This window comes from Eptesicus fuscus, chromosome 12 (assembly GCF_027574615.1).
Source record: "Eptesicus fuscus isolate TK198812 chromosome 12, DD_ASM_mEF_20220401, whole genome shotgun sequence".
Lineage (NCBI taxonomy): Eukaryota > Metazoa > Chordata > Mammalia > Chiroptera > Vespertilionidae > Eptesicus > Eptesicus fuscus.
Window position 1 is genome coordinate 53,368,016 of NC_072484.1, and position 23,305 is coordinate 53,391,320.

At 55.7% G+C, this 23,305-nt stretch overlaps 1 protein-coding gene across 4 annotated transcripts in view; it reads left to right on the top strand.

Moving 5' to 3' along the window:
* The window catches only part of CTDP1 (CTD phosphatase subunit 1), a 34,246-nt gene extending 18,993 nt beyond the window's left edge, over positions 1–15,253 (top strand). The window contains exons 11-13 of one of the 4 annotated variants that reach the window (XM_008160335.3): positions 3,769–3,931; positions 9,555–9,742; positions 14,473–15,253. In XM_008160335.3, coding sequence (XP_008158557.2) covers positions 3,769–3,931; positions 9,555–9,742; positions 14,473–14,611 — 490 coding nt within the window. In that variant the 3' untranslated portion in view covers positions 14,612–15,253. Of the gene's footprint in view, positions 1–3,768; positions 3,932–9,554; positions 9,743–14,472 lie in introns of those variants that run through there. The other 3 variants (XM_028139294.2, XM_028139297.2, XM_028139296.2) reach the window with 3 other exon arrangements.
* Positions 15,254–23,305: the final 8,052 nt, after the last annotated feature.

Here is a 23,305-nt window from a genome sequence, read left to right on the forward strand (position 1 = left end):
GGAGACACCAGGACCAGGAGGAACCCCAAGTTCTCGGCATTGCAAATCCTCTGAAATTCTGAATTCCTTTTTATTTATCCATCATCACTGTGTGTAGTTCATTGTGAACATTTGATTTTTTTAAATTAAAGGTGTTTTTTTTTTAATATGTTTATTGATTTAAGAGAAGAAGGGAGAAGGATAGACAGAAACATCAGTGATGAGAGAGAACCAATGATAGGCTGTCTCCTGCATGCCCCCCACTGGGGATTGAGCCTGTAACCCGGGCATGTGCCCTTGACCGGAATTGAATCCGGACTCTTCAGTCCACAGGTCGACACTCTATCCACTGAGCCAAACCAGCTAAGGCAAGGTTTTCTTTTAAGACAGTTATAGAATCCCACGCAGTTGTAGGAAATAATATAGAAAGATCCAGCTGACACCAACGGTAGCATCTTGCAAACTGCAGCCCAACCTCACAGCCAGGATGGGGACAGGGACATAGTGAATACACGGGTGCTCCTCACCCGGGGCCTCCTGACGCTCTTTGTAGCCATAGGCATGTCCCCGCCCACCGGCTGCCAAGATCCGGTCGCCATCCCTGGGATTCCCAGAGTCTTCTGCGCCGTCACTGTGCCCTCCCTGCTGGGCCCTGCTTCCTGGTGACCATCACCCATGTGGACGTCGGGTGTGCCCCGTGTTTCTCCGGAGTGACTGCGGGCTGTGGCTGCCGGGTTGGTGCTGTGTGTGTTGGTCCCGTCAGGACCTGCCCAGCCCCAGCTCTCAGGTGGCGGGACCTTCTCTTGCCCCAGCAGCGACACTGCTCCTCCCTTCTCGGCATCGCCCAGCATGAGGTGTGTCCCTCGTTTCACTGGCATTTCCTCGAGGTCGGTGTGTGGAGCCCACCGTGCGCCCTCGGCAGGAGCGGCTCTCTCTCTTTTGTCCATTTCTGACTGAATTGCTTGTTTCTACCGTCAAGTCCAGAGTTGGTTACAAGCCCATCGTCACTTCTGTAGCTGCAAGAGACTGTCGCACTCTGGCCCTTGTTCCTGCCGTCTTACAGTCGTTGGCAGAGCACAAGTGCCTACTTTGATGAGATTATTTGTCGATTTTCCTTCCATGAGTATGCTTTTGGTGTCTACTTGTCCGCTCTGCCTCATCCCAGGTCCTGAGGTTTCCTCTTACCTTTCACCGTAAGAGGTTTTAGGTCTAGTGTGTGGTCCACAGAGTCCGAGGGTTGAGGGGGGCAGGGAGAGTTGGGGGGGAGCGGGTCATGCCTGGCTGCACCCTGGAATTCAGGGACCAATCAGAACCAGAGGGGCTGTTCTGGTTCCCTGTCGTCCATTGAACTGTGCAGTTTTGCTGTTTCTGAATCTTTGGGGCAGACGTTGGGTGTGACTGGTCTGCAGTTGAGGAAGTCCATTCCCTTGTCCCAGGGCAGCTTCCTGCATGCTGTCCGCATCGACAGACCCTGTGCTTCCTCCCTGCCTGTCCTTCCAACTGTGGTTTCCGTGGGTGAAGGAACATTTTCCCTCACTGCTTTCATGACCTTTCCTTGTCTTGAGTCTGAAGTGTGTGGCGTGGCTGTGGGGCTTTGTCCTGTCTGGGACTCATTCAACCCCTGACCTGAAGGCTGTGCCCAGTGACAGGATGTCGACTCCTTTGTTACCGTCTCAACTGTCCCCAAAGCTGTGTTCATTTTTCCATTTTCAGTCTCCTGTCTTGTTCAGATTGAATGGTTTCTGTTCCATCTTCAAAGTCATTGGTTTTGTTCCCTCCGTCCCCTCCGTGGTGACGTTGAACCCGCCCAGTGCATCTTGTTGGTTGGTTGGTTGATGTCTTCTGTTTCCTTACTGAGGCTGTTGTTTGTTTTACTAAGTGTCCTTGTAGCTGCTGGTTAAAGGATAACTGCTCTCCAAATTGAAAAAGAAATAGAATGAGAAGAGTGGCTTGTTTGCATTTTGTGAATCTTTGGCTTAGCACGGACAGTGGTCCCACCGCCTGTGTGTCCGCCTGTTGTGATCTACTCTTGGGTGGAAAAGCAGGAAGAAATAGGCCCCCTACCCTCACTGCCTCTCAGGACAAGGGGTTGGAACGTTGCAGGTGCCCTGAGGGCCTCGGGACCCTGTTTGGTGACCGATGTGCAAGGTCTTATGCACCTTGGAGCCACAGCCCAGGCTCAGCTCAGCTCAGCTCCACGTACCCCTAGGTCTGGGGGCCCCCTGCTTTTTTGTGCTTGTTCTCAACCTTTCAAGTTTTTGTTAAAACTCTGGAACCGTTTTTCTGAAGGGAAACTGTATCTTTATTTTTAGTAAAAAGATTCCTTTGCTGCTTTTCCATATTCATGTTGGAGCTCTGGGTGTTTGGAACTGACAGTAAGTGGGTATGAACTGAAGTGTGGCCCGGTGTCTACATCAGAGAATAAGTATCAAGCACTCGAGTTGGTGGGTGGGCCGCTGACAAGGCCGGGAATATGCAGCTGACCGTTGAACCGTGGGGGGAATTGGGCGCCGACCTGCACAGTTGAATATCCATATATAACTTTTGACTCCCCAGAACATAGTTGTCCCTGGGTACGTACAGGGGATCGGTTCCAGGGCTGACACCAAAATCCAGGGGTGCTCAAGTCCCCTCTATAGAACAGCCTAGATCAGTGCACACAGTCGGCCCCTCTGCATCCACGATTCCCAACTCAGGTCAGAAACAGCAGGTGTTCATTGAAGGAAGTCTGAGAGTAGGTGGACCCGCACAGGTCACACCCATGTTACTCAAGGGTCAACTCAGTCTGACTTGAAAAAGCCAAGATCAGCATTTTTCAGGTTGTCCTTTATGTTTCCAGGTTTAAAAAAATCTTCCCTTCCTTAGATAATATTTGATTAGCCTAATACAGTTGCTGCTTTTTGATTTTGTGGTTTAGACTTAATACTTCCATTTTTCTTCAAAAGAATGAGGTCTTACTACAATGTCGTCAGTGTCCCAGTGATTGGACCTGTGGTGTCTGTCTGGGTCCAGGCCCCCACAGAGCAGCTGACTCCAAAAACAGTGCCCAGAGGAGAGTAACTGCAGCTTTCACGAGCCCCTGAAATCCCATGGCCGTGACAGGTGTGAGAGTGTGACCGTGAGATCTGACCGTTGAGACGAGTGTGTGTAGAGGGAAGCTTCAAAACTGGTTCAGACAGAACTAATTGTAACGTAGTGGGACATCTCTGACACGAGCGTGGTGTCGGCTCTTGGGCGGAGCCTCTTGGTCTTTGCTGGTTGGTTTATTGTATTAATATTTAATAATTTAACCCAACTTTGGATACGGAATTCATGGTACCTTTTCCTGTTCTCTGTGGACAGATGCATCTGTTTCTGCACTTCATCATCACATTTCCTGTTTTTATAGCCTGGATAGTATAGAAGTAGTTAGTTTCGTTTTGTTAAATCTTACAGCTTGCTCAACCTTCTTTTGAGGATAAATAACAGCTCCTGCTGGTCTCCAGGAAGTTTTTCATCGTCAATCTTCCTATTTGCTCTTTGTTCTAAAACCAGTGAAGCCCAGTGGATGCTCTGGGGTGGCGGTGGGTGTTGGCTTTCACAGGAGGAAACGAGCAGCCTCGAGCTAGTGAGATGAGGCAGCATGTTCCATAACTAGGATGGTCTCTGTGTGTGCGTGTGTTTGTGCGTGTGTGTGTGTGTGCGTGTGTGTGCGTGCGTGCGTGCGTACTCACCTGTCCCGAGTCAGGAATCTGATTCAGTGCTGGAAAAGTGCCTTCCCTCATGTGGGACCTAAAATGTTCATTTCAGAGCTGTTCAGCCTCATCAGCAGCAGATGTTTGGTGAAGAGCTGCCAGATAATCCTGATGGAGAACAGCCTGGTCCTTCTAGAAGAAAGCGACAGCCCAGCATGTCAGAGACCATGCCGCTGTACACTCTGTGTAAGGAGGATTTAGAGAGTATGGACAAAGAGGTGAGACCCTCAGCGTGCCAGGGCCTGTGCCCTCAGCCGGCTCCACTGGGGCCCAGCATCCTGCCTGTGGGTTGGGACTAGCACTTTGTTTCTAGGAAACGAAATGGGCAGCAGTATCAAGTGATGTATCAGTGTGTCGGCAGCATTCAGCAATAAGTACACTACCTCGGGTTTGTGGTTCCATGGGTTTGTGATTCCATGGTGGGCCCTCCCAGTCCCTCCCTCCCCAGGGAACCTGACAGCATCTGGGCTTGTCATTGATAAGGGGGTGCTCCTGGCATCGAGCAGATGGAGGCCAGGGATGCTGCCTAACAGCCATGTTAAGTCAGTATTGTCTGTCTCCTGCTTCATCTCTAAAAACCACAGCTCTCACGTCAGCCTGTTCTTGGTCCACCTGGTCTGGGGTCCTCCCCTGGCCCTTATGCCCCACACCCTGTCACGGGCCAGGCCCCTTGGGGGAAGGGTCATGCCCATCAGGGCCTCCGTTTGTACATTGTTAGCACAGCATCTTTCTTGGGCTGGCTTGTTTGAAGGGCCAGTGTAGAGAACCACGTCACACGTCCCAGTAAACACAGCAGCGGTTGACTCCTAGCAGGCCCCTGGGTGGGACGGGCGCTGAGACAGATCATTGGCCTCGGTGCTCGTCGCCTGGCATGATGGTGCCATGCAGACAGATCACTCGGTTTCACTGGGAGTGCTGGGCAGAGGAGGAATACAGAATTTCAGTTTATTTTCAACAACAGCAGGAAAATGTAAATGGTCTATTCCATATAGAACCTCACCAGAGCCTCAGATTACCATCCTCAGAGATAGTTTTTTTGTGACCATTAAACCCAGTTTTTACGGGCCCAATTCCTCAATTTCTATCACCTGCCTCTGAGAACATTGAGCCTGTACACAGGCTGTTGTTTCATAAAGATGTTTCCTCTAATAAAAGAATTTCCTCACCCTAGCCCAGTGGTCGGCAAACTCATTGGTCAACAGAGCAGCAAACGGCGCCTCGTGAGCCGAAGTTTGCCGACCACTGCCCTAGCTGGTTTGGCTCAGTGGATAGAGCGTCGGCCTGCGGACCGGGGTACCAGGTTTGATTCCGTTCAGGGGCACGTACTTTGGTTGCAGGCTCCTCCCTGGCCCGGGCCCTAGTCAGGGTTGCAGAAGGCAACCAATCGATGTGCTTCTCTCACATCGATATTTCTCTCTGTCTTTCCCTCTCTCTGAAAATCAATGGGAAAAATGTCCTTGGGTGAGGATTTAAAAAAAAAAAAAGAATTTCCTCAATGCTACTTGTCTAAGCCCAGGTCTAGATGTCCCTTCCACAGGCATGCTGTCCACTTAGGAGGAGGACACCTGGGACCTCGCTGCTCTCCTCCTGGCCATCCCCCCGGTCAGTCATGGGTAACCTCACTGCTGGATGTACAGACACACTGCCCAGTTTGTCAGGCAGTGACAGCATTTTTAACTCTTGTTTGCTTCATATCAAAGGGATTGAAATTTTAATGTCAAATAAAAGTGTTATATATGACTCACTCTGAAACTAATCTTTCTTACAGAAATAAAAGTTAGCCTTAAAACTTTAAACACTGCTGTTGGGAACAGGAGGAATTGAAGGCGAGAGACATCCTGGACTCTCCCAGAGAGCACAGGAGTGAGGATAGAGGGTGTGTCAGGAGACTGGGGGTTCTGTTTCATCTCCACCACGAAACCACGCCAGTGCTGTGGGCGGCAGGTGACCTGGGAAGTGGGGGTGTGGTCCGCGCTTCCTGACTGAGTGGGAGCTGACGCTCCTTCTCTCTGGGGCTCCTCCGTCCTGGGGAACCTGGGGCGTGTCCTCATCCTCCCCCACGGCATGGCGAGAGGGCTGGGAAAAGTGGGGGCGTGAGCCTGCTGGGAGTGGCGAGCGGTGCTGTTCTGGGCTGCTGTCCCTAGGCTGTATCCATAGGGAGGCCCTGTAGAGCCGCCCCAAGCAGCTGAGCAGAGAGAAGTCTGCTCTTCCTTAAAATTTAGTCAAACATGATGGCCCATGCCCCAGCTGGTACCCACTGAAGGGACATGTGGCTCTTGTGCAGGGGCAGTGAGGGCAGAGCTGCTCCTGGCTCTCTGGTCACCCTGGATCTATGGCAGCCAGTGGCTCCATCAGAGGGGCCCGTCCTTCAGAGTCTGTTCCCTGGGAGGGGACACGCGTGAGACTCCAGGGTGTCAGGAGACCCTCTCACCATCCAACGGGCGTGTCTGCTATTTGTTACCATGAGTCAGCCTCCTGGGGATTTGCACTCCTTTCCTGACCACCCAGCACTCGGGACGTTTCAGAGAACCCCCCCAAGTGTAGGTGTCGCCTGGCCAGCGAGGAGAACCGTGGACCGGGTGGTGCCTCCACACCATGCCAGGCCTCTCCCTCTGTCGCGTCGTCTCGGCAAGTGCTGGTCATAAAGGCGCAGCCTGAGGTCTGCCGGCCGCCTCCTGCATCGCACGAGGGCTCTGCGCGCACACTGGGGGGAGCCTCAGATAGGAGAGGAGTCACAACAGTCCTGTGAGGTGCGGGGACGCATAAACACGAACTACCGCTCTGCACGCAGACCGCGGGGCGTGTCCTGACCCAGAGGCAGTGACGCTGCTCCCCAGCACCTGTCACTAGGGGAGGACAGGTTGGAACAGGGGGCAGCACTCTATTCCTTTCAGTAAATGGATAATCCTGGGAAGTGTGACTGTGAACATGAGCTTGCTCATCTGTGCCATGTCCTGAGGTCCCTGTGCTCACCTGTGCCTTGCTCTGAGGTCCCCATGCTCACCTGTGCTCACACCTGTGCCTTGTCCTAAGTGCTCACCTGTGCCATGACTCGGCTTGTTGTAGTGTTCGTCCACCAGAGGGGGCTCTTAGGCTGGGATCGTGTTGAGGAGATTGCAGTGTACTCGCCTGCTGTGAACTCCACACCACATCTGGTGTCTCCAGAGTCCGGTGCAGAGCTCAGCACCCCGGTCCATTATTTCCGTGCCCACTTCCTTCTGACGCCAGAGCTGTTTTAGACACTTGTCCTCATAGTGCACCCAGCGGCACACCAGCATTTTAGAGCCGCGTCCTTGCAAACCCAGGTCTGAGACAGAATCTCTACTTGCTTTTGTTTAAAAATTATAAAGTATGTGCACGTATAGTGTGATTTCCTGTTAGTCATTTTGGTGCCAAGTGGTTATACTGTGTGTATAACCGGGAGTTGTGCGTAGTGCTTCACTCAGAAAAAGAGCTTTTTGCCAAACCAGGGCCAGTTGTGTCATCGGTATTTGTGGGGCTCGGCAGCGGGAGGCGCCCGGCCCCGTGCTGTGCAGAGGCAGCCCTTCCAGCTCAGCAGAGGGCCTTCTGCCGTCCTGAGACCAGGGCCTGTGTTTTATAGGACGGGCACTCTGCTGAACTTGTTTCTTTCTGTGAGCACCGTGAGCTCGTGCCTCTGGTCCGGTCTGCATGTGTTAATACGTGTCCTTGGAGAAAGTGATACATGGATTTGCTCTCTGGTGAGTTAATGGGACAAGCCAATCAAAGTGTCTTGAGGTGGCCACCCGGCCCCAAGAGGCCAGCATGGGCCAGAGTCTATCCATGTGCAGCTTCACCGGTGTTGTTGGCTCCGGGCCTTCCCGAGGTCCTGGGGACCCCATTATTTCAGCCTGACAGTGTCACACCACACAGCCCTGTTGGGTGCGGGGCTGGCACACCTGGGAACTCCTCAAAGAGCTGCTTCCCCAGCTTGCCGGCAGGTCTGCCCAGCGCTGGCAGAATGCTGGGCTGTCATTAACTCTGAATAAAACAGCACATTTTCCACTGGCCTTAGAAAGCTGAGACGAGCAAGTTTCCCAGCAGCTTTGGGGACGGTGGGATGCCACACTCATGGCCTCGTTCCAGTTGCGTCATAGGTTGGGATTGTTCATAATACATTCATGATCCTTTGCTCAAATGATGGCTCTTCTCAGGATACAGAATTAATAGAACATTCTAGTAGGAGGTTTGCTTATCAAACAGAGTAAATATACCCATTAAATATACCAGGAGGGTGTCAGTGACGTCTCGGGTGAGTCTGCAAGCGGCACCGTGGGTGATGCTTAAGAACCTGTGAGCAAAGCCTCCACTGTGTGTAGCAACGTCAGTGGGTCTGGGGGCTCTGCTGTTGTTTCTGGGTCTGCAGTCGGTCTGTTGGAAGCTGGAGGTGAGTGCCTGAAGGTGTTGACATTGATGCGAGCTGGTTCCTGGTCGAGGCTGCTCTGTGTTGGGAGCTCTCTCTTTAATCAGAATTTTTAGCTTCCTGACCATCTGGGGTGCTTTACTTGGTGGTGTCCCTGCAGGCCCTGCAGCCCATTGTCCTACTTCATTCAGAGAAGCTCCTGGGCCCTCAGAATGCCTCCTGACCCCCTTAGGGCAGGTGTGTGGGTGGGAGGGAGGAAGTGCACACGACCCTGTGTGAGGAGGGAGCACCAGGGGATCCTCCCTGGCTCAAGGCTCTGTTGGGATCGCGCAGCAGCAGCCTCAGTGCAGAGGGCACACACTTTTCTGTCGAGGGTTAACTTGGGACAGAGAAAACAGGTACTGGTGCAGACTTGTTGAGCCCATGACAGTGTCCCAGTCATCACCAGAGAGCAGAGCGCTGGCTAGACTCTGCGCTTGTTACTCCTGTCTTCCAGTTAAAGGACTTGGAGACCTCGCAGGTCATTCCCAAGGTCAAGCAGGTGAATCCTATCCCAGTGGCTTTTTGTTACTCAGCAGGGGTGGGGAGTGTCTGGCCTTCAGGCCGTATAAGGCCCCACAAAATCACTTGGTCTGGCCCTACCGAGGCATTAGGGATGAGTTAAATGTTTGACCAAATATAGCAGGCTAATTTTTAAGTTAATAATTTTGTATGGCCCATGAATAATGCTATAAACATCCAGATGGCCCTTGGCAAAAAAGGGTTCCCCACCCCTGCATTACTGGAATCAGCCAGTTCCATGTGCTTGGGAGCAGAGCTGAGCTGGGAAGTGAGCCCAACAGCCCCCTGGGTTACTGGCACCAATGGTGCCAACAATGCAGTTCGGGGGTTCCTGGCTCTGCCCTCGCCTGCTCTGCCCTGGCCTTGGGGTGATGACTTGCGGGGTCCTGGCAGTGCTGGCGGAGCGGTGTGAATGCTGCAGACATCGGCCTCTGGCCTCTCTCCCTGCTGCCTGTGCTGGTGTCGGCGAGTCACTCGGGCCAGCCCTGCCAGCCGGAGACTGTTTGCTCTCGTCAGCCTCACCCAGCAAGTCCATAAATGGTTCAACCTGGAGCTCTTGGAAAAAACAGGCGCAGGTTCCACTGACTCCGCCGTCTGGACACCCAGTCGCTCACCATAAAGTCCGTTAGTGCGCTAGACGTGAGATCCCCATCAGAGTCATGCACCCAGAAGTGACCCCCAGGCTGTGCCCCCCCCACCCCCCTTGAGCCTCGCCACGTTCCTCAGCGGTGGTGTTGGACCAAGCTTACCACAGCCCCGCGTGGGAGCGTAAAGTAGCATGGAACACGTGGCCCCAGGGTGTGCTGAAAGTGTGTCTGCTAGGCAACGCATCCCCCGGAGGAACGCGCGTGCGGTTCTTTACGAGCTGATCTGTGAACTGACTCCTGGCCCTTTGGCAGGTGGACGACATCCTAGGAGAAGGCAGCGATGACAGCGACAGCGAGAAGAAGAAGCCAGAGGAGCAGGAGGAGGAGCAGGATGGGGCACCTCAGCCCAGGGAGCCCAAGGCCCCAGCAACCCAGAGGGGGCACACACTCCAGTCGAAGTCACCCAGCGAGAGGAGTGCACCGGAGACCCGGGGGCCCAGGTGAGGGTGGGCCCCGGGGAGGGTGGGTGAGAGTGAGGGTTGGATGAGAAGGAGGGCTGCCCTGGGGGAGGGTTCGGCAGGAGCAGGGCCCAGGCCCCCACACTGTCCCCGGGAGAGCCGGCACCTCTGCTCAGACATGATGCTCACTCCACAACCACAGACAGGTCTCCCCCGGGCTCACAGACCAGATGGCTGGATCGTTGTCACCCGAAGCAGTCGGGGGCAAGGGACCCGAAGGTGCTGTGTGGTCCTGAGAGGGCCAGGCTCACTCACTCTCTTCTTTCTGAAACAACTCACATACAGCTTCTTTAAACGCGAACATTTTCTGGTATTACGTCGTGATGATGTGGTTTTTATCCAGACTTCATGGTTTCGGTTGTTGCTCAGGCAGCTGATTGTCCTTCAGGAGGGGCCGTGTCTATCCCACATGCTGCTGCATTTACAAGTGTGATCCAGGCAGCCCGCCCCTCAGTCCTGGTCTCGCCTGGAGGGCGCCTGGCCCATGTGTCAACCGCAGGAGCCTCCCCCGAGCCCTGGCAGGAGCACCTTGCTATGCAGGTAGCGGGCCTGGGCCAATGGCATGGTTGACACGGTGACACTTCCTGTTTTTCATGGCGCCCCCCACCGTCCCACGAGCTCACCCAGAACTGCATTTGATTCTGCAGGCCTTCTATTGACTGAGTCCCTTCACGCCCTTCAGGTCTGACCCCTAAGCTGTTGTGTGCCCGGGTGAGTGACAGCCACGGCTGGGCAGGAATTCCAGCCACAAGTGGGGACAGATTGTCCCTGTCCCAGCTTCAGGAGTTTCTCACACACACACACACACACACACACACACACACACACACCTCCCTCGAGATGGCCACTCAGCTGAGCGGCTCTGAGGCCGAGCTGCCCAGCTAACGTGTTAAATCTGTGCTGGGAGATGACGAGCCGCACACAGTCACTGCTCGCTGCGTCGTTTCTGCGAGCATCCCCTGCGTTTCTGGGGGAGGGACATGAGGACGGGTCCTTGCCGAGTGGTGGCCTAACGTGGGATGCTATCTCATCGATCTGTGGCATGTGCTCTGGTTAGGAGTTTTTAACCTGGCGCTGTCTTCTCTCTCAGAAAGAGAGAAACCAAGTGTTTCCTCCAAGACCCCAAGAGGATTGGCCTCAGCCTGCAGGCTCTGTCCTTCGGGGCGGAGGTGGACACGGGCGCTCCAGCTGGGCCAGGTGCCGCTGAGCTGAACACTGTGTTTTATTTGAAATTAGTAAAAAGTGCTATTGGGGTTTTTGTTGTTTACGTGTGGATTGTTTCGGTTCGTGACGACTTTCCTGTGCGATGGCACGGCCCGTGCTGATGCCACACGTGTGGTTGGCAGTACATCGTGCCAATCCCGTGGGCCAAGCTGTTCTGAGGAATCTGAATGCCACTGAACTTAACAGTGTGTTTTCTCGGAAGTAGAAAGGGGTGTGTTTTTGCTTCTCTGCCAAGAACTTACTCGTTCCTCCTTCAGATCAACAGTCACCACATGCCTGTTCTGTGCGCACGGCAGCCGGGCTTCGGCTCCCGGAGGTCAGTCCCTGAGAGAAGTCGGTGCATTTGGAAAGCATTTGCCCGTACCAGAGCTTTCCCAGCGGGCACTGCGCTTGCCTTTGCCTGGAGGCATGGCTTCAGGGTGACCTGAAAGTCACGTAAGACTTCCTTCAGATTCTCTGTAGAGTCGGTGGCCGAGTGAAGACGACAGGTCAGAGGGTGGAAAGGAGCAGTTTCCTTCATGCCCTGTTGGCAGTGGTCTCGGCCGTTTCCCTCACCAAAGGTTGTTCTCCGAGTGCCAGGAAACGTCAGTCTTGGCGCTGTGGCCTCCCATCTGGTCGGTGGTAAACCAGGAAAACTGCCCCATTCTCGGGGGCTGAATTCCTGCACGCATCCGGCCCATCCACCTGTGCTCGAGCATCGACCCCATGTTTCCATGTGGACATGGGTGTGGAAGGTGTTTCTGATGGTGGTGGATTGACCTGGAAGGTTCGCTTTAATACACTGGGGGTTTGTCATCTCTAAAATGGAGGAAACGCAGAACTTCACTGCGGATTGTCAGTTCCTCACTCGCTTCCCCCCTGGAGCCGTGGTTACGCGCCGTCGTGCCTGCTCCTGCCCTGCCCTGTTGTCTTCGGTGGACCCCTGGGCATTCATCACATCTGTGTACACAGTTGCACTGTGTCCAGTCTCTTCTGCCACAAGCAGTGCTCAAGCCCCATGTGCTTGAGCGTATCACTCGGTGGATTTCTGAAAGCAGAATTGCCAATCAAAAGGTGTTTGCACTTTTAACCTGCAGCTGCTGACGGTTGTCCTCTGTGGAAGGTGGTGCCAATTCAGACTCACCTCAGAACAAATGACAGTGCTCATTTTCCACACCTGCCTCAGCACACGACAGATCAAAAGTGGTGTCATTGTTTTCCTGCCTTTGTCTAAGGGCCCTGCCCATGCCCGAGGCTGAGCCCAGAGAGCCCACACTTTGGGGACAGCGACTTCACCAAAACAGTCCAGCCAGTCACTAAACAGCAACAGTAACAAGCCTGGAGGGAGAGGAGGCCAGGACCCAGGGCTGCTACAACATGGGAACTAAAATGTCCACTTTCTAGCAAAAACATTACGTAGAGACAGCAGAGTCTGACCCACACAGGAAGACAGCCAAGCAGGAGGTCACAGACCGACAGAATGAATTATTGACAAGGCCTCATCTAGCAGACGCTATCAGACAGGAACGCTGCAGCTGAAAAGTGTAATACCTAAATGGAAATCCACCAGAGGGCCCCAGAGTTGATTTGAATCTGCAGAAGAATTAGCAGACTTGGAGATGGATCAATAGAGATCACGGGATCAAAAGGCACAGACTCGGGTGTGGGCACATGGAATCGACCAGGATCCAAAATCCACAGACGCAAACACGCTGCCCAGTGCCACCTAGGGAGCAGAGCCTGCCAATCAGATTCAGGTGGTCCTCCCTCTGCCCCAGACGTGACCTCCCAGAGACGGGAGACAGACCACATGGCCACGCATCACACTATAAAGTGACCTCATGGGTCCCGTGTCCCCGCCCGCAGGTGGGCGGGCCAGGACTTGGAATGAGATCTGTGATGGGGACAGATGCCTGGGTTCCTCGTCCACCCAGGGCATGTTCTTTTCTCTGCAGGTGCAGAGCCGTCGGCAAAAGCTTCCTGACCTTGCTGATAGTGTTTCTTCTGTTTCGTAAATAAATTACACGTTTTTCCTAACATCAGCAGTTGTGGTTTCAGACGGTGGGTCTGCTGCAGTTTGTGTGTTCGCTTACACTGCACATGTGCTGTATTTAGTTACGTGTTATGTGTGATTTAAACATGTTACATTGTTGTGTTACATGTATGCTCTCCTTGCACACATGCTGTGTTTGCCTAGCTCTATACAGTGCCTGTCACAGGTAATCACCATCTGAGCAGTCTCTCCAGGAGATCTTTCGGGCCTGTGACACGAGCGGCACTGCGCCGTCCCGTGTCGGGGTAAAGGCAGGACAAGGTGGGTTCCTCGGGTACCGTTTTCAAGCTGTTGCTGAGGGTCCGTCTCGGCGCAGAGGGAGAGCCATGAGCTGTTCACGGGCTGGCGGGGTCTCACCGCATCCTCTCTTCAAGTCTGCAGGTCCGTCAGGGAACTGAGTGGTCTGCAGGGCCATAGCAAGGGTGATAGCACCCTTGCCGGTGTTGCTCAGTGGTTGGCGAGTGTGGGAGGCAACCAATCTCTCTCCCTCCTGCCCTCCGTCCCTCCCTTCTCTCTAAAAATCAATGGAAAAAACATCCTCGGGTGAAGAATAGCAAAAATAACAATTTTTAAAAAGAAGGGTGATGGCGTCGGCTGGTAATGTAATGTGCTGGTGTGGTTGCCGTTTATTGTTTATCCAAGTAATTGTGACAGCTGCCTGAGGAAACAGTGGCTGCCAGGGCGCCCCCGGGATGGGCCTGTCTCCGAGTCTGCCTGGGGCCTGCCCGTGTGTGGTGGCTCTTTGTATAATCAGAGCCAACGCCGTCTGGAGCCCTGTGGAGAGCGCTTTGTCCCGGCTCTTAGGTGGAAGGTAGTGCGGGGTCCCATGGCCGTGCACAGCGCCTGCCGCGTTAGGAAGAGAGGCGGCAGCTCCCAGGTGGGCTGGACAAGCGCGTCACTCGTCCTGGCCCAGCACCTGGCCTGCCTACATCCACCCGTCTGCAACTGGACCCGCTCCGTGTGGGCCGATGGAGGCCTGAAGCCACCCAGAGTGACTGGAGGCCCGCTCACGCCTGAGCTCCTGCAGGGGCAGGTGCTGGCCTGTCCTGAGCCCTTTTCCAGCCAGTTTGTTAACGGCAGCCAAGGCCTTGGAGCTGACAGGGAGCACGGGCTTCTCGCTCCTCTGCCGTTTTTCTTTCTGTCCTTATGTTCTCTGGGGTTCCAATGGGCCTTTTGTTGTAGTGGTTTCATGACTTCCTGCATCACTGACGCCAGCGTTGTTTCTTCTGTCCAACCACGTCGCGGTCCTTTGAAATGCGCAGTGAAGGAAGCAGAGGGAGCCTGGGTTGTGGTCCTGCGTCAGGTGGCCCTGCCTGTGTCCTCCACCTCAGAACTGTGGTTTGCTCCCATTTTGAGACTGGAAGCCCCTTGGCATTTGCAAGCCCCTGGCAGACGGACCGCCTCACAGGGACAGGTGCTGTGTGGGAGCATCTCATAGCAAATGCTTCTCTTTCAGGGGCCACAAGAGGAAGCTGAACGACGAGGACGCGGCCAGCGAGTCCAGCAGGGAGTCCAGCTGTGAGGACGAGGAGGGGAGCAGCTCGGAGGCAGACGAGATGGCGGCGGCGCTGGAGGCGGAGCTCGACCTCATGTGACCTGCACAGCTCCCCAGGGTGGGCACACACGTCATCTCCCCTCCTGTGACACCTCGACGTCCCGTGCTGGCCCTCACGTGGGGGTTCCTTCTCTCCAGGAAGACGTGTCTCTTTCGCAAAGCTCCACATACAGAAACATTTTGCAGAAATGGGTGTTTTGAAAAGTTTTACTACCGGAAAGTCTACTTTTTTTCGTGACCGTGACAGGAAGCGTGGGCCATGCCAAAGATCTTGTGGAGCTCGGCCACGCAGGACTGTGGTTCCTGTCGTGTGTAGGGGCCTGGAGGGTGTTTTCCTTTAAATTCCGCGGCATACCATTCAGGGCGAAGGCGGGGCTCCGACGAGACAGGCGTGGCGGGAACCTGGCGCCCTGTGCTTTTCACACTGAAGTTACCAGATGTGCAGGGATTTCTGAGAGGCCGTGTGCACATGTGGCCAGGCCTGGGAGCCCCTCTGCGACCCTCAGGGCTCGTTTCTGAGCGACGCCGGGATCCCTGGAACTTGTGTCCCTATGTTTCCGGGACCAGGTTCCAACACAGTCCGGCGTCCGCTCCTGCTCCTCAGATCTGATGTAAAGTTTTGTATATTTCATATCTGACCCACCAAACAGGTCTCCTCCATTTAATAAAGTCCTTTTTGTAAGCTCTTCTGTCTGGTGTGTTGCGGCAGCAAGCGGGCTCTCCTCCGTACGTCGTGGGGCGCCCACCCACCCCTGAGCCTGTCCCTGTCACAGCTTGTAGAGCAGGGGACTCGGTGTGCCGGGAGGTGCTGAGGGGTCCCAGCCTTGGGAGTGTTTTGTCGGCCAGCCACGGCTGTGGGTCTCCGTTATGGGGACATTTTTCAGAAGTGTGCAGCTAAGCACTAAATGTGGAAGGTTATTTGGCTTAAGAAACTAGATGTGAGGACCTGCAGAAGCAGAGGGCAGCACTGCAGCCCTCACTGGCATGTGGAACGGGGTTCGTCGTGCACACGTAGCAGCCAGCTATGTGGGTCATAGGGTGGCCTGTCCTCAAATCCCGTTGCTCCCCGACCTCTGGGCTGACCCGGTCAGCACGACAGGTGGTTCTGGGGTGAACCCTCTCGCCTCCTTTGAGGCAGCCCCTTCGTGTCCTCCTCTGCGATCCCTGCCAGACGTCAGCCACGGTGAAGGACACCAGAGACCAGGAGTGTGTGACCTGTGATGCGCCTGCCTCGCGAGGGGGGTGCACGAGGGACCGTGAGCAGGCTGCTCTCCCACCTAAGAGCCTGCGAGGCTCCTTCCCTAAGCTGCTCAGGCTGTCGGCATCGGTGAGCATCGTGCCCCCGGACACCATGCAGAACTCTCCCCTCCACAGGTGTGACCGCGGCACTTCCAGACCGTCCTCATCCGGAGAATCCCTCCACTCTGCATGAAGGTCATTTCCTTTCTCCCACTCTTGGGGGAGGACATGGCAGGCCTGGTGGCTCCAGTGCCATTCTTAGAGGCCAAGAATGGGTCTCACTGTGACAATTTCCAGGCAGCTGGCCCAACCTCAGGGTGTCCTTGTCCCTGTTCTGGGCGTGTCTCTGGAGAAGCCCCTGTTCCTCAGGGGCTCAGGCAAACCCCAGCAATGCTGCCCGTGCTCCTGGCTCAAACGGAGGCCGAGAGCCGGGAAGGAGCCCGAGCAGGAGAGCAGGTCCCAGCGCTTTGGGGTGGAGCAGCCGGTCCTTCTCGGAGCGTCTTCTGTTTTCAGTTTTGTGACCCGTTGATGTGACTGGGTGGAGCTGTTCCACCCCAGGCAGGATACTGTCTGCTGTCCTGCATCTCGGCCACAGAGACAAACCACCCCGGACGTGGCTCCAGACCCTCTGGGACACACCAGCGGAGAGGAGGTGGGGGTGAGCCTCTTTCCCACCTCGTGCACATGCACACATGTACACACATGCACACCCAGGGGACAGCTGGGGCTCAGGCTGTCCCTGCAGTACAGAGCATGTGAGATTCCATGGGAGCCTGGTGAGTTCCAGCCGCCTCAGCAGACGGACAGGAAGCGCTCACCCTCTGGAGCCCTGCCCTCAGCAAGCCTGGGGCAGACAGGAGCTTAGGCCACTGGAGGGTGGAGGCCGTGGCTCCTGCCACCTTAGACCAGGGACCTTGGGGCCTCAGGGAGCCCCACCCTGGCGATCACCCGACATGCCCCGTCAACCCTGTGGAGAGTGCTGTGAGCACCCACCCGGCGGAGGGCCAGATCGAGGTGAGAGGAGGCAGCTGTCTCTCCCCTTCTCTGTGGATGGTCTCAATCCCAGACAAGGCAGCCGCCCTGTGAGGACCAAGCGTGCACACGTTCACTGAGCGCTGAGCCAGGCGCTGGGTCCCTGGAAGGAGCGCCCCACCCGGGTGCACAGGGGAGGGAGAGGCCAGGGAGAGACCTCGGAGGCCGGTCCTGCCCAGCTGCATGTCTTTGGGGTGGAGCCGTCTGGCCCTGCCCAGCTGCATGTCTTTGGGGTGGAGCCGTCTGGCCCTGCCCAGCTGCATGTCTTTGGGGTGGAGCGGCCCTGCCCAGCTGCATGTCTTTGGGATGGAGAGGCCCTGCCCAGCTGCGTGTCTTTGGGGTGGAGAGGCCCTGCCCAGCTGCATGTCTTTAGGGTGGAGCGGCCCTGCCCAGCTGCGTGTCTTTGGGGTGGAGCGGCCCTGCCCAGCTGCATGTCTTTGGGGTGGAGCCGTCTGGCCCTGCCCAGCTGCATGTCTTTGGGGTGGAGCGGCCCTGCCCAGCTGCATGTCTTTGGGGTGGAGAGGCCCTGCCCAGCTGCGTGTCTTTGGGGTGGAGAGGCCCTGCCCAGCTGCATGTCTTTGGGGTGGAGCGGTCCTGCCCAGCTGCATGTCTTTGGGGTGGAGAGGCCTTGCCCAGCTGCGTGTCTTTGGGGTGAGCGGAGCAGAGCAGCGACAGCTGCTGCCCAGTTCACAGCCATGAGCATCATTGCTGAGGAGTTGCCTCCCCTCTGGGGTGGGGATAGTAAGTTCCCTCCTGGTGGCAGCCAGATGTGCATATGGCCTGAGACCCTGAACCTCCCACTGACCTGCTTTCAGGGGCTGCCCAGCTGAGCCTGGCCCTGTGGGAAGCAGGGCGCCCAGCAGGTTATTGGGGGAGGGAGGCACACAGGCCGGAGGTAGGGCGGGTGGACAGGCAGGTGGACAGGTAGACGGGCGGCCGCAGGTGAGGCCCCCGCCATCGGCAGGGGCTGACTTGTCACATCTGCTGACCTCCGTGGAGTGAACCCCCACCTGGGCCAGTTTCAGACCGACACAGTGACCTCACCAGCAAAGAAAACAAGAACATGCAGGACGTGGGAGTTGATGAGCTTTGTTCTTTAATGTGTTTCTGCCACGGCAGGTTTATGAACGTTAACCTTTAATAATGGCTGTTTAACAGCTGCCTTGCTCTCTCAGCCCAGAAGCAGCCCGGACACCCCGCCACCCCCACCTGCACTGCCCCCAGCAATCGCTAGGTGAGCTAACGTTAACATTTGTGCGATGCTCGCTTGCTCGGCCGGTCCCTTTATAGCCTCTTAAGAGCCTCTGTTCTTTTCATAGAATCCAATAAATGTAGAGCAGGAGAGACAGACATGGGGGGAGGGGGGGCAGCTTCTGGAACTTTCTCTAGGATGGATCCCAGGCATCTTGTAAGGTGGGGGTGGGGCCTGAGCTCAAGTTTCCAACAGGTTCTGGCAGCAGAGCCCCGCCCACCTCCCTTCATTTGAGGTGAGGGACTCGCTGCCCAGAGAGGCCTCAGAACTCCCCCAAATCCTGTCACTCGCTGGTTAGACTCCACTATTGTCCCACCCTCCTGCCACCTGCTCTGTCAACTGGCCTTCACCTCTCTTCTCACTAAACATTACAGACTCAGCTATTTCAGTACACTCGCCTACATGCACACACTCAGCTATACACACACACACACACACACACACACACACACACCTATGTGTGCACACTTGCACTCACCTACACACACATTCACCTGGGAACACATGCACCCACACATGTACACATGCACACACGCTCACACACAGTCACCTATACACACTTACTATGGCCACACTCACACACATGCACACCAGCACCTACACAGCAAACCATGAGACGTGAGAAATCCCTGTGAAGAGAATTGCCCCAGAATATCCACCTGTGCAGTGACAACACGAAACCTGCTGCCCGCAGCTCCAAACCAGCAACACCCGTGTTTCTCTGGGCTGCGTCCTCGGTGCAGTGTCTTAGCAAACACGTCGCAGCTGCACCGCTGCTCCGGTTCAGGCCGGCTGTGATCAGGCCTGAATCTGTGGGCTGTGGTGGAATCATTTCTCACAGCACCGCCCCAGGCAGTTCCCGACCTGTGGTTTATCCCATTAGCTAACATCCCTGGTTTCAGAACTGAGCAAACAGCCACCCGGGTGAACAGGACACAGCACCACACGACACAGGTGAGCCGCTGCAACACAACACGGCACCGCACGGCACAGGTGAGCCGCTGCAACACAACACGGCACCGCACGGCACAGGTGAGCCTCTGCAACACAACACGGCACCACACGGCACAGGTGAGCCGCTGCAACACAACACGGCACCACACGGCACCGGTGAGCCGCTGCAACACAACACGGCACCACATGGCACCGGTGAGCCGCTGCAAGGCTCATTTGCAGAGGAAGCCATGCTGCTGGGCTGATGGTCCAGCTACATCCAACTGACCGTCCAGGCTCAGGACCCTCCCCTGTGAGTCTCCTCAGTGGGTGCCCCCCAGTGTAATCCACGTGTGTCCAAGCAAACTCTTCACTGGAGCAGACACCTGCCTTTTCTGGGCACAGCAGTGGCTCCTTCGGTCATGCAGGTCCCCACAGAGGTGAGATTTGTCCCTCCCATGGGGAGGAAGCGGGGACCACCCTGCCCTTCGGTGGGGAGATGCGAACAGAACTGGTCACCTGCAATCTCACTTGCAGCAATTTTAGCTAAAGGTGTTTCATCCTGGAGGGAAATACTTAGGGATCTCTGGGAGCATACAGGACGACCCCACCAAGTTCCGTCTCACTGGGGGAGTGGACCCAGGGGCACATGTGCTGTGGTGATGACAATGACAACACCAGGAAGCTTTCAGATCTCATCCCGGTTGTATCTGAACAGAGTGCAGGGCACAGATTTGCACAAGGGACTCTTTGCCCTCAGTCAGTGTTGCGTAACAACATTGGTTTCTGCGAGACCTGCTGTCACTCTCGAACCAGCAGGCTGTTGCATTTCCTTCTAAAATCTAAATCTTCAGTTTTATAACTTGGCCAGAGTCCAGTTTAACAAACAAGAAAATTTTAAATCTAGCAGCATTTGCTACTTTTTTTTCCTCAGTAGCAACTGTGTGTCTAATTGCTCTGCCGTCCCAGTGTCCCGCGAGTGTGTCTGAGGGAAGTTGGGGCTTTCAGCCACCCCGCTGACCTGCTTAAAAAGCCGTGGGTGTCTTTCTATTCCTGGTTCTGGTAACTCTGTTTTGTGGGTGTTGAGACGGGGAGTTTTCCAGTCAATCCACAGCAATTCTAGGAAAACAAGTGAGAGGGACACCATTCAAATGCGGGCCTCTGCCGTGTCACATTTGCTCCGGGAACTGCGTACTAACCAGGGGAGGGGTAACCAGGGCCTGGTCCCTACAAGCTATGGGACGTCCCCGCTGCTGCAGGCCCCTGGGGGGCAGGGGCAGTCTGTATTTTAGCACTGACTGTCTTGGCAAGCGGCCATGGCTCCCGGCACAGTGTCGGTCCCTGACAACGCCCAGCTAGAGGATCAGAGAGCAGCAGACAGGTGACATGTTCAAGGCCCATCTGAGAAAGCAGAGCTTTCCTAGAAGTCTCCCCTTTCTAACACGGTCATAGGCCGGATGGCTCAGCTTCCGTCACTGCTCTTCCATCTATCCAGCGTCACCCAGGGTCCACCGGCCTCCCGCCAGCAGGACAGGTCCCCGTGCAGCCAGGCACATGCCTTTGCATAAAGCAAGGTGTCCCCAAGGCTCCGTTTGTTCCCTCTACCGTTAGCACGCCGCCCCTGTCTACCCGACCATCACACCTGCCGACCTGCACCTCACACCTGCACCCGTCTACTGGCCTGTGTCCCCCGTAAGAGCAGAAGCTCCTCAACGACAGGAACCCTTTGCCCTGCAAGTGCCTGGCACAGACCTCGCACTGAGAAGGTGATCCGGGAAAGCTCCCGGGCCAGTGAGAAGAAAGTATGTCGCAGGGATGGGAGATCCAGTTGCTGGCTCCTGTCCTTGTGGACCAAGATGGTGGATTCGGGGTGAGATGTGACGTCCGAGTCAGACGATTCAGCTGCTGATAAGGAAGGGCGTGTTGGTTTCAGTGCCCGTAAACGGTGCGTGGCCTCGTGTCCCGTCTGCGCCATGAGATGAGCATGTGTTGTCTGAGGGCTGTGGCCTGAATGCCTCCCAGCACACGCTCCCTCTACAGCAGCTGCGCCGCTCCCCGGGGCCTCGGCGCTGACTGTGCTCGGTGTAAGTGTGGGCTCAGCTCCGGACGCCGAGCACCAGAGGGAGGACTCAAGACGATTAATCCTCCGTGTGCACAGATGAGGGAGATCCTGGCAGACACAGCTTATGGAAAACTGCTGACGGGATTGGAATAATTTAGGCTGGAGAAGGGAGCAGACAGGCTGCCTTCATTACCCAAACACCCTGTTTTTAGCTCCACAACTCCCACTGTAAAAGTCTGGGACTTCGGGGAGGATGGGGCAGATCACTGTTGGGGGGTCGTTATTTGGCAGCATCCTGGTCCCACCCGTGAGATGCCAGTGCCCCCCATAAGCAGCCCCCGCTCTGTCCCAGCAAATGAACTGCCAAATACAAGACCCCCCAGTAGTGATCCACCCAAATGCCAGGGAGCCGAGATGGAGACCTGGCGTCTGCTTTCCCTCCCCGGCAGCACCTTGGCGTCTCGGCGCTCTTGGGTTTTTCTCATTGTGCTTGGTCTCAGTGTGGTCTTTGGTGGCAGCAATGGGACAGGTGGAGGTTCAAAGACACGATGAGATGGCTTCCCAAGTCCAGGGAGAGAGAAAATGGCCCGGAACAGTTTCAGGACATTTTCATTTACCTGAGGAAAAAGGACTTCCGTGGAAACACCACACGAAAGGCAGCGGGTGACCGCAGATGGAACTGCCTGCATTGCCCGGACCAGGAGTATCCACACGCCTGCTCCAGCCGACCACCCGCCTCAGACACAGGCGGCCCTCACCTGCACCCCCCACCCCCATCAGAGCCGATGTGACTGTCCAAGCGCAGAAACAAAGCAGAACCCTGAGTCCTGAGCCACCCACCAACAGGGAGTCGAGTTTTACAGCTGAGGAGTCCAGGGGCTGCAGGTCACGCACGTGCACGGTGAGGGTGGCACGCGTGGAGAGATGGACAAACAGCAGAGAGTACATGTGGTTGCAGAGCTGGGGCCACGCCCGGGAGGCTGAGGCCTCAGGTCCAGGACAGCGTGAGTGGAGCTCTGCGGCAGAAAGAACTGATAACAAGTCATGTCCTGTCCCCACCTGGCTCAGGGAGCGCCGCCCCCACAGAGGAGGCCCTGCGGGGACGTCCCGGCACCCCTGTGCCCACACTGTCCTCTGCCTCATCTTGTCCTCAATCTTCCAGGTCAGGGTGACCATACGCCTTCCAGTCTCTGGCTCCGACGTGCTCGGTGTCCCAGGAAAGGAGCCGCCCGCAGTGAGTCCCGAGCCTGGCTGGCAGGCAGCCGCGTGGGGAGCCGTGTGCGTCGTGGCAGATGCCGGCAGGACGGCCACAGATTGAAGTGTTGTCAGAACTCCGGGAACGCCTTGTAATTAAAATCAGGCCTTGGGGGCTGCGCATGTTATTCCTCAGCAAAGAAAAACCAAAGCTGACATGTGGAGCACGGAGCTCACGCCCACGTGAGCGCCTTGGCGGAAGCCCTGGGCGCCCTTCGCTAATGCAATAATGACAGACCTGGCAGACCTGAGGCACAGGCCTCGTGCGGGCCCCCCCCCCCCCGCCCCGCTGTTTTCTCCCCCCACCCCCACCCCAATGCTGTAAGGTTGAGATTGCGCAAGGGAACCGTCAGGAAGGGTGCAAGGTGAAAATGTATGCAGGGAAAATTCTAACAAAAGGGCATTTCCACCTAAAATACTACCCATTTGTACAAGCAATAGTCTTGCTGTTTATTTGGGGAGTTGGAGCCTGTTTTTTGAAAGGTAAGGACAAGAATAATGACACTAGGTGAGATATGACTGGCATGGCCAGGTAGCAGTCAGTCGTGTGAAGGAGGGAGCGAGAGTAGCAGGCAAGGGCCATGGACCTCGGCACGGTGGTGGACTGCAGGAGGGCGAGCACGGACAGCGGCATGTGTAGGCGTGCACGCGTCACATATGAAGATGTCCGCCTTTGCTGTGTGCAGGGGCCGACAGCCTCTCTCTGAGTCTTTGTCTTTTTCTCACTGCTGTCTCCTGCCTCTGTGATCTGAACCACCCATGTTTTTTCTTCACCCAAGGATATTTTGTTAATCTTCACCCAAGGATATTTTTCCATTGAATTTTTTTTTTTTTTTTTTAGAGAGAGTGGAAGGAAGGCGGAGAGAGAGAGAGAGAGAGAGAGAGAGAGAGACATCAATGTGAGAGAGACGCATTGATTGGTTGCCTCTGGGACTAGGGGTCAAGCCTGCAACCAAGGTGCG